Consider the following 16,137-nt stretch of genomic DNA (forward strand, 5'->3'; position numbering starts at 1 on the left):
TCTCGTACTTCACGTTGACTCTGGTCCTAGATATGAATCTGGATTCCAACAACCTCATTTGTAGACGTCTTAATGGCACCGCCGTCAACCTTGGCGCCCAGTTACCTTTCCTCGGTCCCATACATCGGAAATCGACAACTACTGGGCGGAGGCAGCATCTTCAGCGCTCGTTCGAATGCCGAACTTCTTGAAACAATCGACGATGCTAGCAGCAGCGGCTCGGAGAACGATATTCAGGAGCACGCAGTGCTGGCGTTTCCGTTGGTGGATCTGCTTCTCTAAGCATGAAGAGCGGACAAGTGACAAACTGGACTGTGAAACAGCCAGGAAAAGTAACCCCGCCGACGTGTAATGACTATGAGTCATGGACGTTTGTGCAGCTACGAAAAGAGTGCACACAGCGGAAACTTCGGCTGGTCAGAACGACCAGCAAGCAAGACCAGATTTGCCGTCTACGGGCGTATGATGCTGCAAAGCGTGCGGTTCAGGGCACAGTGGATGGAGAAATTCGGTTTGACCCCAGTCTACGGAAGACTAAGCACTGTTTCGTTCGACTCCTGAACATTATCTTCTCAGATCATTTTGCCGAGGGTCTTGCCCGTTCTGATGACACTGTTACACGCGACCAGCTTGATGCTGGTAAGGTGAACGCGAAGACCGTGCTTTGGAAAGATTTTGGGGTCGAGTTTCGTGAGAACAAGACAGACTACAACAACCTATTCCAAGAAGCTGATGAAAGCCCGCGCTTTACGGGCATTGACCCTCGTCATCGTGCCACACAACGATGCGAGGCTCTACGACATGTGGAAATTCGTGAAGGCGAACGCTAAGTTCTATGTTTCTGGTCAGAACTCGAACGAGTCCTACGACTTTTGTGATGGCAATTTAGATGCTGTCTACCTCAAAATTTGCACTCGCATCAAACCGAAACTGACAGACTTTGTAAACGGTGGTATGTATCCAGAGGATGAAATCGACTCATTGGAGATTTCTGCCTCTCGAAAGGCTGCGCCAACTAACAAGCCTGCAAAATGGCAAGACCAAGTACTCAAGACTACCAATCGGATGGCTAACTTAAAGGTTGGACCACCCACCTCTGCTGCTGCCTCCTCAGCCAGCGTTACGCAGACGGAAAACAAAGATGAAGACCAGCTCATTGATCGTATTGCAAAATTTCACCAACTAATCGAGCAGGTTAAGCAGAACCAGCGCAAGGCTGAGTTAGCTGGAGAAAATGACATTTCGCTAGCCGCCAGTCTTCTGAAGTACCAAAAACGTTTGCAGCGCTGCGAGGATCAGCAGGATGCTATGGACTAACGTTCTTTGCGAAGTTCACAAATCTTTGCATAGTTCTTTCTCGCACGTCCATCAACGTAGTAGTTTTAAGAGTAAACTTTGATACCAACCTATCTTATTGAAGGTTGGTACACTACTAAAATGCAAGTTCTTCTCTCTCTCTCGCCTAGCTCTGTTACGTTGTGGACGATTAACCATGTCGTGTTCAACCAGTCCTACGAGCGCCTCGCGTACCCATCCAGAGCTGTTGTAGGTGTCTGTATCGGCATTCAAGTCCGACGACTGATACAACTGTCGATATGGTGATGCATTTTGGGGAGCCACGCTAAAGTCTGGCGGTGCGTCCTGCTGCAACCCGGATTCTTCAATTCTGATTATCCCTTCCATTAAATCGTCGTCTTCTTCAACTCGGTAGCCTCCATTTTCACAGAGGTGCTGATTGATACACCAATTATGTATACAGCCAGCTAAGATAGTAGGAGCTACTCGCTTGAATCCGATTTCCAGTGGTGCCTTGAAAACGCGCCACTTACAAACCAATAGTCCGAAGGCCATCTCAATACGGATACGCAGGTGGCTCAGATGAAAATTGTAGCTATCACGAGCTGCAGTAGAGATAGTTGGTTTCTGGAATCGCCAACAACATAGAGGCCATCCGGTAAATCATTCACCACTGTTGAAAGGCTCCACTTTAAAAACGCGACAGCATCTCCAGTTCCTCCAGCACTGGAGCACGTTCCAGCCGTAAAGCGAAAATGGTCACAACAGACCTGTGCGTTTACTCCGTATCGCTGGTAATGTCCAGAGAAAAACGAGCTGACCCTCGCTACATCCTTCTTTCTCGGAACTCTAATAGGGCAGAGCCACCCGTCGACCGCACCGACGCATCCCTTCATCACTTGTGAACCACTTAACTGCTTGAATGCCCTTGCTGTATGGCGCTGTTGAGGTAGCGTTGTAGGAAACTGTAGTTTGAGATCTGGGTGAGCTATTAATGCATCCACCACTTGATGAATTGAAGCGTAAAATGCTCCAACACTAACACCACTGTTCGTCCGAATATGTGATACGATCCTCCGCTAAGCCACCGCAGGCGCATTTGAATCTTGTTGATGTGAGTGATGGGCTCAGTCCCAGATCTGTTACGCGACTGCTTCTTGTCAACTGAAAGGTATGGCTCTAATTTGCAGCAAGAGTCATGAAAGATGCGTAGGACATCCTGTGACACTTCCGGAACTGGCCTTCGTCAACCAAAAGCTGAGCGTGTCTCTTCCAGTCTAAGAGCATCTCCAGCGGTAGTGCATAGTGCAAAAGTGATTAAACGAAGTGAAGAGATAGTCGCCTTGCATAAAACCGCCATTTACCGTGCAATACATGCAGCATCCCCAACGGTTGTATTACATGAATGTATTAATAGCTGTGACTATTCTCTTACAAAGTAGAGCATTCCCTGACGCCGTCTTAACCGAGTACCATCGACGATGAATATGGCTAGTACAAACGCGTTGTTAGCTACAAGTTCTTTGAGATTTGTTCGTCGGCGAAGGTCCCGAAAGAAAAAGCACGGAGGGTCTAGGCCAGGCAGAAGCCCAAACATCCAGCGAGATCACGTCGCTGCGTTTGAGCGCTTTCAAAAGATGTATTTTGCCGAAAAGCCCATGTACACAGAAGATCAGTTTCGACGGCGCTTCCGCATGAGTAAAACTTTGTTTCTTACTATTCTGGATGCAGTAGGGCGGCATGATCCATATTTTACATGGAGAAAAGATTGTACTGGGAAGTACGGAGTTCACCCGGCACTCAAGGTCACAGCTGCGCTGCGGATGCTAGCCTACGGTTGTTCGGCAGATTCTCTCGATGAAACACTATGGATTGGAGAATCTACAGTTCTTGAAGCGTTAGAAAAATTTACATCGGCTGTAATTGCAATTTATGGACCCTACCACTTGAGACTCCCTAGTAGAGAGGACTTAACTAAAATGTTGGAGGTAAATGCATTGCGCGGATTTCCTGGTATGATCGGCTCTATTGACTGCATGAAGTGGCGATGGAAAAACTGTCCAAGTTCGTGGTGCGGGGCATTTCAAGGCGCATCAAAGAAGGCCACCGTTGTATTGGAAGCTGTTGCCACGGCTGATTTACATATTTGGCACGCTTTCATCGGTATGCCTGGAAGCAATAACGATCTTAACGTACTGGATGCTTCTCCGCTAATAGCAGAATACGTAGATGACAACGCACCGCGTTTTTCGTATGACGTAAATGGCACGAAATATGATTTTTTCTATTATCTGGCTGACGGGATTTATCCCGAATGGAAGTGCTTCGTGAAAAGTATTACAGCTCCTATAAACGATAAGCAGAAGAAATTTGCAGCCTGTCAAGAAGCGCTTCGTAAAGATGTAGAACGAGCGTTCGGCGTGTTACAGTCTCGATTTGCAATTGTGGCAAGGCCAGCTCAAGTTTGGACTGTTGAAAAACTTATTAAAATTATGCGCTGTTGCATAATTCTTCACAACATGATAATTAGTGATGATGAAGTCACGGGCCAGAAAGTCCCACAATCCGTGTATGCATACACGGCTTCGCGAGCTGGTTATGGTCGCCATAAGTTTCAACACGAATCAATACTATCGACTGATGAACTACCACGAACATTCGCTGATAAATACAAGCTCGTGATGAATTCGGCAATGCACTTCAAGTTAAAAGCAGATTTAGTTGAGCATGTCGGGTTAGTTAGCTTTTGATTAATGCGCATCTACATGAATGACCAGTATTGTTTCTTTAGCTGGTCTGTGTTCTCTTCTTCATTTCATCCAATATCTGTTTTAGTAAAAGATATTCTTTCCCGAAATCAGAAAGGCCCTCTGTAGATGTACACATGATAGACATCTCAGCTTGATCTCGCAGTGCTTGTTGTTGATTCGCCATGAGTTCCACTTTTTGTTTTGCTACTTCGAGCTGTTCCTTCATGATTGATACCTGAGCAGACGTTGCGTTGGCTAACTCGCGTTGAGAGTGCATAATTGCCTTATCCACCTGTCCTTCGAGCTCGAGTTGTTTCGCTTTTTTCTTACCTGCTGACGCAGGCCTCAACAGTTGAGCGCTAGATGCTGTGGATTGGGACCCTTCAGTTCCAGACGCATTTCCTATTTCAACGGAGCTCGCACGACCATCACTCTCGGAGTTATCGCTTCCGTCATCTAAAACAATAGTACCAAATGAACAGAGTATTGATACTTAAACAATAACTAAAAAAAACAATTAAAACATATTTCTTACCATTATTGAGCTGGTGGGTGACTGGGAGCCGGGGCCTTTTACGTGGCCGAGGAACATCACGCATGAAGCGGACACTCTGTCGAAGAACCTCGTAGCAGTGGTGCAGGCGGAATAGCTCCGGTCTCACGCGGGGCTTTCGCTTCCCTTTTGTAGCTCCTGCTCTTAATTCTTCTTCGTATTCGTGCGTGGCATTGGCGTTCAGCTGTTCTCTCTTAGCCGTAAAGCGCAGCAGAGCTTCGTCAATGTGCTCCATATCTGTCCAGCCGCTGTGTTCTTCAGCTTTCACCTTTTAAATATTGTAATGTAACATTGTCGTATCAGACCACACAAAATTTGTATGCAAGCCATATCGTATTGTACCACAGCCAAACATGAAGCAAAGAGAGATACGTCCGGGCGAATTAGCCCAGACCATCGACTTTGTAGAGCTCCTGCCTTCCTTGCAGGTGTACCTGCTGGTACCAGCCCAGTATACGTGTCGTGTATGCGGTCCCAGAAGAGAGAGGAGCGCTGGTCCGTGCTTGTGGCGCCGTCCTCAGAGATGTTCGTGTACGCCTTGCACAGAGCTACATCTTCTGCTGGGGTCCACGGCTCGGCGTTCGGCATAATTACGCGCTGTAGTGAGCTTCAGCGGACGTTCGAGGCGGCGGTGTGTTTCACAGAAACGATTATTTTTGAAGTGACTTGTAGTGAATAGACGCCCTCTATTCACTTCATGTCTCTCATAGTGCGCACGCTATCCGGTGCGGTTACTTTATAGCTACTTTTGATTGCCTATCACTATCTTGTTGGGAATCGAGTTTTTGTAATTGCGTAATATTTGTGCAATATTGCGCATTTTGCACTACCGTTGGAGATGCTCTAAGCGCTGTCGGGGAAGACTCTTCCGACGTCTGTCGACGGGCAGCACCACGATTAGCACGAGAAAGAGGGGAAACACTTCGAGAACAGAGTCATGATGTCATCTTTCGGGATTCAAGATTCTTGGGTCCAAGATACGAAATTTGACGATATTGTAAAACTCTCTGCGTGAACCTCGGCGGGCGCCGGCGGCACCACCAGCGCCATCAACTTCGAGACGTACGCGGCCTACGAAAACTACGCCTCGGCCATGATAGCAGCGCGCCATCAAAGGTCTGCCAGCTTTGTGTCCCAACAAGAAGCTGCACGCCACCGCCCAGCGCCCATCGGATGATAGGGCCACCAAGAACTGCATGGCCACGACGGATCGGACGGTTCGACCATTTCGGAGTGCATCACACAGGGCAGCTACGACTGGAGCGCCGTGACCGAGAATGTGGCCGCAAACATCAATCACGGCGCTGCCGCCTCTTGAAGTTGACGTTCTTCTACGAGGCCAAGAAGGACAGCAAGAAGGCCATCGAGCTCACGTCAAGGCGTTGTGCATGGGCACCATCCAGTGCTTCATGAAGGAGTTCCTAAATGCCCGCGTGAGCTATGAGAAGGGGCTGGCGCTGGGCCCAAACCACCGAGAATGCCTGCGGAAAGTCTTGTACAAGATTCAAGCGGAGAAACCAACGAGGCGCTTGCGAGTCGCGGCATGGCGGACCCCGGGATCCAGGCCATCCTGCGCGGAACATGGAATCACCTGAAGCCGTCAGGGCAATGCCGTCCGACTTGGACTGCGACGCGCATGGGTAGATACGAGCCGACAGCTAGAAGCGGTTGTTCACGAATACCTCGACCCTCAACACGTCCACGAACACGTGGAAGCCCAACTTCTCACTGGTGGCCACGCACACGTCGCTCTAAGAAGCGCCGTTAAACAGGTCGTACAGGTAGAAGTGGCCCAAAATCGACTCCGAGATTGGTTTCACGCCGTTATCAGCGAAAACAGTGCAGTCAGCAGTCAAACTCTTCGATCGGTCAATGATCATCTTCTTCTGCGCGTCGTCGTACACGATCGTAGCTACTTCGTCGCCGGTAGAGCTGCGGCGCACCTCGAAACCCACCTTGCTGCCACGCTCGAAGTCCGCCACCTCAGCGATCAGTTCGAACGAAGCGCCCGTCGAGTTCAGAACCTGCGACAAACCGTTGACCGACACGCTGGCCACATGCTCAAGCGAGTTCTCGTTGCGGAGCAGCTGCAGGTTGCTCCGCGGCTTCACGCTGAGCGTCTTGATGATCTAGCTCTATTGGACAGGAAACGTCCTTCGAGTCGGACACGATCCAGTCGCCCTTGCCAACCACGTGCTGTTCGACGCCGTAGATGTCACGAACGATGACAACTCCGACCTCACGCGGTACCGACAGCATCCAACCGATGAGGACGTTCTTGCCGTTCTTGTCGGAATAATTGCTGCTAGCGTACCAGTCGCTACGGTCCGATACGCCGACCATCAGTGGGGTGAAGAGCCAGCATCCGGATCGGTCTCAACGCCGCAGCCTCCACCCGAGAACCAACCCGTGGCCCACATCGGGTAGCGGTTCGGATAGCATTCAGCAACAAAAAGCATAATGTTGTGGAGCTCACCGTCCTCGTCCTTCATCTCGCGGTTGGTAGTCTCGAAGTTGTAACCCCAGTTCGCGCTGTACTCTGATAAGGTAGTGTTCTTTTCTTGCGAGCTGGAGATGCAGAATGCGCTGAACGACTTCAAGTCGGACGCCATGAGCGCTCAGTGCTATCTGCGGAGCTCGGACATCTTTGCAATGATCGAGAAACTCACCGCTGCTGCCGGCCAGGTGGACGTGAACGTCGTGATGGTGGCGTGGACCTACTCACCTGAGCACATGGAAAACGCTATGGGCGATTACACCATGTGTGGCTCTGTGTACGTGTTCAACGAGAAGGGCTCGTAGCAGCACTACTGGACGCAGAACGTTGGCTCAGGCGTCGCTGAGCAGTGCGACGGTGCAGCGTCCAGTGACTTAACGACGGTGCAGGACGCAACTCAGAACGTTGGCCAGATTCAGGGTGAGGGCGAGGTAACCCCTACGACGGTAAAAATGGCGGAAACTATAGGTATGTGGAGTAAGGAGCAGGTACAACAAGTGGTAAACTCCACGGGTGCCTTCACGACTAGAGACAAGGTCTCAGCTCGCAGGAAGAGCAGGGTCGTCAAGGCGGCGATCCCGTCCAGTTACACGCCGATGTTCGTCATGGTCGTGAAAGACAAGCTGTATGAGAAAGGGATGCACGTGGTGTTCATACGCGATCTGGACGAGGTGATCTATCCCCGAAAACTGGACGGCCAAAAGCTGTGGGAATCCGTCTATTAAGGACGCCAGTGAGATCGAGATGAGGGGGGGGGGGGTAAATGGTAACACTGAGAAGACCTTGTTTTAAACGCGCTACTTGTGGCATTAACCCTTTTAAAGCGGTATTCTGTATAATACGTAATAAAGGGTATGACAGGTTTTAATATGTCCAAAGCTTCCGCGCAGCAAAGTAAGCGGCTACTACACCGCATACTAAGTTTTGTAAAGGGGAGAGTGGGAGATTTTATCATAACCGATCGGTGAGGGGGAGATAAAAAGGTATTATCCAAAGGGGGTAGAAAATCCAATATAAATCACCGACAGGTTTGAAAAATCCTAACGGAAGCCAGTTTTCAGCGACTGCCATCCCCCGTTCTAGTCGCCCCCTCGCCACTCAATCTGAAGATGCCGGACTGGATCGACAGCAAGGAATTCAAGCGCCTCTGGAGGTCGTTGACCAAGGCTGGGTGGCGGCCGAGGCCTCCTTTTGGTCTTCACTCAGTCCACGTGTATGTGAAGCCTGGGGTCAAGGGGAAACTGAAGAACTACAAGGCTGACGTCGACTACTTTATTGGTACGTTGCGCTACGCAATGCGATCTACAGCGAACTAACCTTTTGCTTCGTAGGCCCAAACGCATTGTGGCGGTATGCGGAGCGAGAAGGCTTACTCCCTCTTCCCCATGAGGAAGGTTTAATAATAAGTTCCAGGAAACCTCCCATTGGGAAGCAGGCAGCGTACGCTGCAGCCAGGCAGGAAGAACCAGGTCCTCCTGCAGATAACGGAGCCGATTTAGAGCGCCAGGTTTCCGCACCAGACGCAGAACACAGGGTTGCCTCCGCAGCACAGGATACAGAACAAGTCCGCCCGAGTGGCGGCTCTGTCGCGGATGATACAGAGCAAGGTGGCTCCATACAAGATCCCGATCCGGTGGATACAGAATACGACGACCCGACGAGTGCGGACATTGACAGCGACCAACCGATGAGTGATGTTGGTGGTTGGAACGGGATCGATGAATTTGACTGCGACAGCTTCATGGATGCATTGCGTGAAGAACAGCTCTATGGAATTGACCCTGACGACATCAATCTTGATGACGGTGGTAGGTTTGATGGTGATAGCGACCGCGGAACTGAAGAAGAGTTGGATCTTCCTGTGGAGAATGACGGGGCATACGAGAGCGAGATGGAGTCGGACAGTGACTTCGAGGATGACTCTGACAACTTCCTGCAGAACAACGCCGACATGCGTGCACTATCGGATACAGGGTGGAACAAATACGACGAGAACCATTCAGGTAAATACGGCATATACAGAATAACGCGTCGCCGTACGACTAATTCTGTATTGAACGGATTATAGGTGAGCTGGCACTTGACGCAGAAGAGCTGTACGCTGGTAGCTGGGGTCCCACAAGATCGGCTGCTGCCTTTTCTGAGTCTCCATTGGGGATATTCTTCTATTTTCTTCCCAAGAAGATGTGGTTTACAATCGCGGAGGAGTCGAACGCATACCGTGAGGAGTGCATTCCCATCGTCGCCAAGAAGCAACGTGACAAGCTGTTGGAAGCTCAATCAAGAGACCCCAGCCAATCGGTCCGCCCCATCGAGGACTTCGAGGAAAGGCTGCGCAAGGTGAAGCCCATCCAAGCGCACGAAATTCTCCACGTGGTTGGGCTTCTTATTGCTCGTGCACTCTGCGGCCATACTGACGGCCTGGATAAGCACTGGTCTACACAGGAAGATGGCGCGTTACCCCGTGGCACCTTCTCGAGATATATGAACCGCGATCGCTTTCGACTGATTACACGCTATCTACACTTTGTAAAGAATGACCCTTCAGCTGCAGCAACAGACAAGGCCTGGAAAGTGCGACCCATTCTTCAGGTGCTTGAGAAGACGTTTCGTCGTGGTTACCGACTGGGTCCACGCATCAGTTTCGATGAAGGAACCATACCATACCAAACCGAAGCAAGTACAATCCAGTGCGAGTGTACAATAAAGACAAGCCACACAAGTACGGAACCAAGATGTATATGACATGCTGCGCGGCGACAGGATATTGTACTCGGTAAGCAGTATTCTTGTATTCTGTATTTGCTTAGTCTGAACTATACATAATAAGGAATTTGTGCCTAACCGTATGCTGTATTTTGTCGCCTTTTAGGATGGAAGTGTACCTCGGCGCTGCCGAGAACTCGAAGGGTGTTGCCCAGAAAGCCGTTATCAGAAACGTGACCAAAGCACTCGAAGGCCAGGACCACAAGCGACTAATCATCGCCGACAACTTCTATACGTCGTGTGCCATGCTGCTGGAGTTGCTGGATAAAGACCTTTATTATGTCGGGATGCACCGCAATGAGCGGCTTGGGTGGCCCAAGAGGTTCGAGTTTACACTGAAGAAGCGGCCGAAGAAAATGCCCCGAGGCTTGTACCGAATTGCGCATGCCCGTGACCACCCAGCGCTTGTTGCAGTGAGTTGGATGGACAGCAAGCCTGTGTCCCTACTTGCTACGGGATGTTCAACGGTCCGAACGACTGTCCAGCGAAGATCGAAAGGGGAGTCTGTGCGTGCGGTGGTTCCATGCCCGAGGCTGGTGGCAGACTATCACGAAGGCATGGACGGAGTCGATCGACATGATCAGCTCCGCCTCCAGCGCTACTCCATTCAGCTTACCGTTGCCTTCAAAAAATACTATCGCCAGCTTTTCATGGCCTTTGTGGACATGGCAGTGGTGAATGGATTTATTTTACATAAGATTATACTCCAGAGAAAAGGTCTGCCGCTGCCAACGCACGCGCAGTACATGCGCCGATTGCACACGGAACTTCTGGCTACGAATGCTGCTACGCTGAGTGCAAACGCCAACGCCGAAGATCTCATCTGCGAACCAATTCCCCCGCAACAGCAAAGCGAAGTACGAAGGCAAAAAACGCAAGAAGAGCAGTCCAACGGCAAGCAAAAGCAAGCGCAAGAGGAAGCACAAGGGCAAACGCAAGGGCAAGCGTCGCCAGCACTTGTGCAAGGTTTGCTCGGCCTTGTCCACGCCAAAGACAAAGAGCTTCGAATCCAGCTACTATTGCGAGCTCTGCACCACGAATTTCGGCGGCTACGTGCCCCTGTGCAACAAGGTTCGACGGGAGGAGACAGGCAACACGCTCACGTGCGGCCAAATCTGGCACCAATCGTGGCGCAACGGCACCGCGATTCAACCCCATCTCCGTAAGCGCATTCGCTTCCGCAAACGCAAGCACTTCGAGGTTTCCAGCGACAGCGACGACAGTGATAACAGCGAGGACAGCGATGAGAGCGAGGACAGCGAAGAGCATGGGGACAGCGAGGACAATGAGTAGCTAGGCAGATAAATAGCACGTACGCTCACCAAATTTTTCGGCCAGTTCAAGCCTAGTTCTTCTTCTACTCTTGCTAGTCTAGAACTGGCCGAAAATTTGGTGAGCGTACGCGTGGCGCCATGGCGCGCTTCGCCAGTCATTCTGGCGTCGCTCAGCCAAGTCTATCGGATTCAACGGGATACGAGTAGCTAGAGGAAATGTGATAAAAGTCACATCATAATGGTCCAATGAGTAGCTGGTATTTGAGCAACTGGTGGGTTTATTGTGCGGACTATGCAGCAAAATGCAATCCTTATGCACTTGGCCGCAGCGTTTTCGTGCCATCCCATGGCGAACGGCTTGCAACAGATTAAATGTGTGAGGGCTGGATACATAGTTAAATCAAGATAATCTCTTATTCCGTATTATACAGAATAAAACATCGCTTTAAATGGGTTAAAACCAGCCGAGATGACGAATATAACTAAATTTTGGATGATGAAAAAGAAAACGTGTAGCTAATAAATGAAGCGCCTTCCAGCAGCCTGGTCGTGGCGAAATTGCCGGTGCAAGCGGTCACACAAGATACTGCTTCGATCTACTTGCGACTAGCATTGTGAGTTGTGCACCGCCTTCAAGTACAGTTACTCAAACAAGATGATCAAAGGCGATGTTAGTGCTGACGTCGAAATGGCTGTGGGCTCACAAAGTGCCAAACTATACAAAGGGACAAGGTCAGTGCCTGCTAGATAATAACTTTGATGGCTAGATTAACATACCTTGTTGCGTTGCTGCTGGATTCGATGTCTTTGACAGCTCTGCCAAAGTAACCTTTTGACCTCGCAGCCCTGGAAACGTTTTTCCCTGTGGAAATAGTCTGTCATTGTGCTTCGGGAATGCACGTCGATCTGCCTCAGGGATCGGCTCTGAAGATTGAGATTTAATTTTTTTCCAGAACTGCGCCAAAGCGTCTCTCTTCAGCAGCGGCGGCAGCAGCGGCAGATTGGGGAGAGCTCGTGTTATCTGGCGCGTTACCAAGAGAAACTGGTGCATCGTCGTCGCCCTCCAACTCGCAGAGTACGGACTGCCAGTACTCAAATGCAGTGTCTGGCCCGACAACGCATTCTTCTTCGATGCCGTCTTCGGTTTCATTGCACTCAAAAACATCGTCTCTGTCTCTTAGCCGGGTGCGCTCTGTAGGATCAATCAATCGCGTAGTGTTGGCGCCCTTGGAGGGACCGACTTCAGCATCAAATTCTCGCACTTGCTTACGAACCAAAGCCAGTTTCCTTGCCTTCTCAGGCGACATCCTGTTCCTCTTCGCAGTATGGATCAAAACCAATTCGCTAAAATAACGCTCGCAAGCAGCCGTATTAACAGCGATAGACAACAAAGCGAGCGCAAGAGCCACCAACTTGCTTTTCGGCATTTCCGATCGCATACAGTTCCAATAGACGTGAATTTAACTGAAGTCGGTGAATGAAAGCGATGTGACGTCGTCATCGATGATCCAGTTGTGTAGATCTTCACACAACCTCGACGTGTCCGAACCAATTCCAAACCGCTTGAAGTAGTAGACCCCACGCCGCACAAAGAGCCAGCTGAAGTCAGCGGTGTCTTGCCGAGGAGCCTTTTAGCAGCTTGTCTGTGAGCAGGATGTAAAAAGAGAGCTAACAGCATTAGCGGTTGCTCACATTGAAGCCATCGTTTCTACACTTCGCGAATAAGATTCCTGCTACCGTACGGATGCTTGTGAAATCCAGCAAAGATATCGAGATAGCACACGACAACATCGGCCATGGTATTTTCATCACGCTGTAGTTTCAGGGACGCGTAGGAGAGAGGGCACACGACTTCTTCAAGAGAGTTCCAAAAATTTTCATCAGCAAAACCCCGTAACGTAGCGGGAAAATCAGCGGAAACTCTAAACTTCACCTCCAATAACTCCAGAGCACTGCGAATTCGTAGAAGCGATGCAAAGCAGCCATGCATGCTGTTCCATCGTGTTTCACATAGCTGCTTCACGTTCAGTTTGTACCCGTACGTTTCTTCCATACACATATTGGGTTCCACTAGCCACTTGGCCGACGAAGCATTTAGGGCGTTGACAGCTTAGTAACTTCCACGTAGTCCGACTTGAGTACAGATTGAACCAAGGTATTCAGGTCATGTGCAAAACAGATGACAACAGCGATAGTAGGCCACCTGAGGCTCAAAATCCGTCGCGCCCGGCCGCACTGACCCCACATTATCGGTGACCATAGCTCCAATTTTCCAGCCTTTCTTCTGCATGTCAACCATCAGTCCCTTCATTTGCTCAGCAATCGCCACACCATCATGGCGAGAACCGGTAGCAAAGAGACCATCGACTAGTATGAAGCCAAACAACGCTAGCTGATAGCCGAGTAAATGTGCTAGTGCGATATTCTGTCATACATCCGAGAGGGAGTTTACTCGTCCACCCGTTTTATCTTGCGTTTGTTTCAAGGTAGAACTCTCGAGGTTTTCACAAGCCAAAGCATATTTATCGAGAATTGGGCCACCCAGTGTCTTGCGTCGACGAAGTGAATCAATGCTCCCTGTCATAGTATTGGCATAATGAAGAAGGCGAGCAATTGACGAGCGCTCAAGAAAGCTATCGGGGAGATTGGTGTCGGCTTAAAACTCGAGAATTAAGCGCTCCAAAACTTTAGTCTCATCGTCTTCCGAAATTCCAGCGTAAATTTCGCCAATTCTTCGTTGCCGTTTTGCTGTTGGTTGCTACTGAGTATCAACACCATCCGATGGCAGTCGCTGGGCCATAAAGCCGCTGGTATCATCATAGTTACCAACGTTGGCCGGATTCGAAGGTGTCACGGTAATTCTGTTAGCTCGAACGTAGGAAATGAACGCTTGGCACCTTTTCAAATGGCTCTTGAAGTTCTCGACCCTACCCTTAACTCGCTTCGGTTCCGGGGTGTTGTAGGTGCCATTTGGTTGTCTTGAATCTTTATAGGCTCGGTTGCAATGCTTACAAACGTGCCAGGTAGGCCGTTTCCGCAGTCGACCTCACGTCGATGAACTCCAGCCGCTCATTACTTGCAGGATGCCCCATGCGAGCCAAGGACTTCGCTAGCCACACACCGTTTGTACGTTTAAAGAGAGAAGACGCTTTGGAAACTGAAAGAAGCGTAGAGGACAGCAGTGCAGCCTGCACGCAGCACTTCAAGCCGCAAAATGTCTGAATCCGGTAGATTTTCTTAGTACGTACACTCCTTTTGTCATCACAATAGCACGATCAGCACGACTTGCCCACCAGTTCACAACCAGGTGGTCTTTGGTTGAGCTGGGGTTTCGACCAGGTTGAGCCATGGTTTATGAAAAACCACCAAAAACCAACAACCAACGACCAGCCAACACTGGTTTGATGGCAGTTACTTTTTGCCACCCGTGGCACTTGTACCTACCCCTAAAAATATCAGACGAATCGAAACACTTGATTTCGTGCCATGACATGGCACTTTTTGGTTTAGGGCGACCCCAAGTCTCGCTGACAAGCAGACGATATGCGGCAAAGCTGCTGCTGAGCCATGGTGGACAGTAACTGAGCTCGCAAAATGGGCAACGCAAAAGTTTCAAGTCCCCGTCAAGCGCACCACTCTCCACGGCAGTCTCAAGCGCAAGCGCGACTATACATTCATTCCAGGCACGCACTCTCTCCGCAAGCGGCTCTGCTCCTCCTCACAGCAGAGTGTTGATGAGCTGCTCATTCAGAAGATCCAAGCCTACAAGGCATGGCATGAAAATGCTACGATCACGGGTGCTACCGTGATCAGCATAGCCTTGCGTGAAGGGGTGCAGTTGCCCAGCGGCATGAAACCTAGCCGTGGGTGGCTGTACCCCTTCAAACAGCGAACTGGATTATGATTTTCGCTACGGCATGGTGAGGGTGGCTCGCTGGATATGCAAGTGATAGACGAAGGTTTGAAAGAGGTGCAAGCGGTCGTAACCAAGTATCATCCGCGAGACGTCTACAATATGGATGAAACCTCGTTTTTCTACCGTAGAGAACCCAAAGGAAATTTGACTGTGGATAAAGCGGAGAAGGGCAAGAAGCAGAGCAAGGAAAGAATCACTGTGTGCGTCGCCACTAATGCTGATGGCACTGACCGGCTTCTTCTGCATTTCATTGGGAAGTCCCAGGTACCACAGCCGCTCAAGGGTCGAGATGTATTTGCTGAAATAGGTTCTATCTACACAAACACTACAAAGCTTGGATGAATACCACTAAATATTGTGAGTGGCTGGAGCAGCTCAATGAGAGCATGCGCGAGCAACAAAGGCATATCTTGCTACGTGTAGACAATGTGTCCTCTCATAATGACGAACCTGTTGAGCTTTCTAACGTGGTCACCCACAAGCTTCCACCAAATACAACTGCTGCCTTGCAACCGATGGATCAAGGGACCATCAAGAGCCTCAAGGATTATTACCGGACAACAAAGCAAGAAGCGGAGCTGGACATGTTCTATCGGGGCGAAAACTATAAACCAGTCGATATTTACACAGCCATGAAGTGGTGCTCAGAAGGCTGGTCTGGTGTTTCGACGAAGACAATTAGAAACTGCTGGAGTCACAGCGGAATCGTCAAAGATGGATTTGCGATTTCTACTGAATTAACGTAATAATAAAACAGTACACTTGTCCCATCTGCGTTCCTGCATAAATTTTCACCGTTGGCAGACTCTATATGGTCCAGCCTGTCGCAAACGCGGTGCACCACTTTACATGTATTATTAAATAATATATCTTTTTAATAATCGTTTTCTGATCCACTGCAAATTTCAAGCAATACTTTTCTGAGCGGTGATTTCAGCAGTTACACAATATCTTAGCTAGCTCGCTACACAGCGCGTATACTACCAATTACTCACGGTTTGACTGCCAGAAGCGCTTTCGGACGGGTATGATTAACAGGATAATTGCGTTTGCGACCTCTATTCAGCTCACACTCATGACGAAAT

At 49.7% G+C, this 16,137-nt stretch overlaps 8 protein-coding genes across 8 annotated transcripts; 4 read left to right on the forward strand and 4 right to left on the reverse strand.

The window, feature by feature from the left end:
* Positions 1–284: 284 nt before the first annotated feature.
* On the forward strand, positions 285–1,317 carry PPTG_01120 (hypothetical protein; the record flags this gene model as incomplete). Its single annotated transcript, XM_008892714.1, has 2 exons — positions 285–803; positions 850–1,317. The coding sequence occupies 2 exons, from the start codon at positions 285–287 to the stop codon at positions 1,315–1,317; spliced, it is 987 nt and encodes a 328-aa protein (XP_008890962.1).
* Positions 1,318–4,083: 2,766 nt separating this feature from the next.
* On the reverse strand, positions 4,084–5,187 carry PPTG_01121 (hypothetical protein; the record flags this gene model as incomplete). The annotated part of the gene is made up of 3 exons (XM_008892715.1): positions 4,084–4,502; positions 4,582–4,867; positions 4,942–5,187. 3 exons carry the CDS (start codon positions 5,185–5,187, stop codon positions 4,084–4,086), a joined length of 951 nt encoding a protein of 316 aa, XP_008890963.1.
* Positions 5,188–5,467: 280 nt separating this feature from the next.
* Positions 5,468–6,942, reverse strand: PPTG_01122 (hypothetical protein; the record flags this gene model as incomplete). The annotated part of the gene is made up of 2 exons (XM_008892716.1): positions 5,468–6,728; positions 6,751–6,942. 2 exons carry the CDS (start codon positions 6,940–6,942, stop codon positions 6,351–6,353), a joined length of 570 nt encoding a protein of 189 aa, XP_008890964.1. The 3' UTR covers positions 5,468–6,350.
* PPTG_20851 (hypothetical protein) lies at positions 5,757–6,240 on the forward strand. Its single transcript, XM_008893051.1, has one exon. It carries the CDS (start codon positions 5,877–5,879, stop codon positions 6,192–6,194), a length of 318 nt encoding a protein of 105 aa, XP_008891299.1. The 5' UTR covers positions 5,757–5,876; the 3' UTR covers positions 6,195–6,240.
* A 231-nt stretch (positions 6,943–7,173) lies between the features above and the next one.
* PPTG_01123 (hypothetical protein) lies at positions 7,174–7,821 on the forward strand (the record flags this gene model as incomplete). The annotated part of the gene is made up of 2 exons (XM_008892717.1): positions 7,174–7,397; positions 7,467–7,821. 2 exons carry the CDS (start codon positions 7,174–7,176, stop codon positions 7,819–7,821), a joined length of 579 nt encoding a protein of 192 aa, XP_008890965.1.
* A 4,253-nt stretch (positions 7,822–12,074) lies between these two features.
* PPTG_01125 (hypothetical protein) lies at positions 12,075–13,195 on the reverse strand (the record flags this gene model as incomplete). Its single annotated transcript, XM_008892718.1, has 3 exons — positions 12,075–12,452; positions 12,578–12,779; positions 12,879–13,195. The coding sequence occupies 3 exons, from the start codon at positions 13,193–13,195 to the stop codon at positions 12,075–12,077; spliced, it is 897 nt and encodes a 298-aa protein (XP_008890966.1).
* A 105-nt stretch (positions 13,196–13,300) lies between these two features.
* Positions 13,301–14,228, reverse strand: PPTG_01126 (hypothetical protein; the record flags this gene model as incomplete). Its single annotated transcript, XM_008892719.1, has 2 exons — positions 13,301–13,503; positions 14,153–14,228. The coding sequence occupies 2 exons, from the start codon at positions 14,226–14,228 to the stop codon at positions 13,301–13,303; spliced, it is 279 nt and encodes a 92-aa protein (XP_008890967.1).
* A 312-nt stretch (positions 14,229–14,540) lies between these two features.
* On the forward strand, positions 14,541–15,040 carry PPTG_20852 (hypothetical protein; the record flags this gene model as incomplete). The annotated part of the gene is made up of 2 exons (XM_008893052.1): positions 14,541–14,572; positions 14,647–15,040. The coding sequence occupies 2 exons, from the start codon at positions 14,541–14,543 to the stop codon at positions 15,038–15,040; spliced, it is 426 nt and encodes a 141-aa protein (XP_008891300.1).
* Between the last annotated feature and the right edge of the window lie 1,097 nt (positions 15,041–16,137).

The sequence above is a fragment of the Phytophthora parasitica genome (assembly GCF_000247585.1).
Source record: "Phytophthora parasitica INRA-310 unplaced genomic scaffold supercont2.1, whole genome shotgun sequence".
In the NCBI taxonomy this organism is placed as follows: Eukaryota; Oomycota; class Peronosporomycetes; order Peronosporales; family Peronosporaceae; genus Phytophthora; species Phytophthora nicotianae.

Bases quoted from the DNA above. Each gene is read 5' to 3' on its own strand.
- PPTG_20851 (XM_008893051.1), top strand. From the start codon at position 5,877: ATGTGGCCGCAAACATCAATCACGGCGCTGCCGCCTCTTGAAGTTGAC.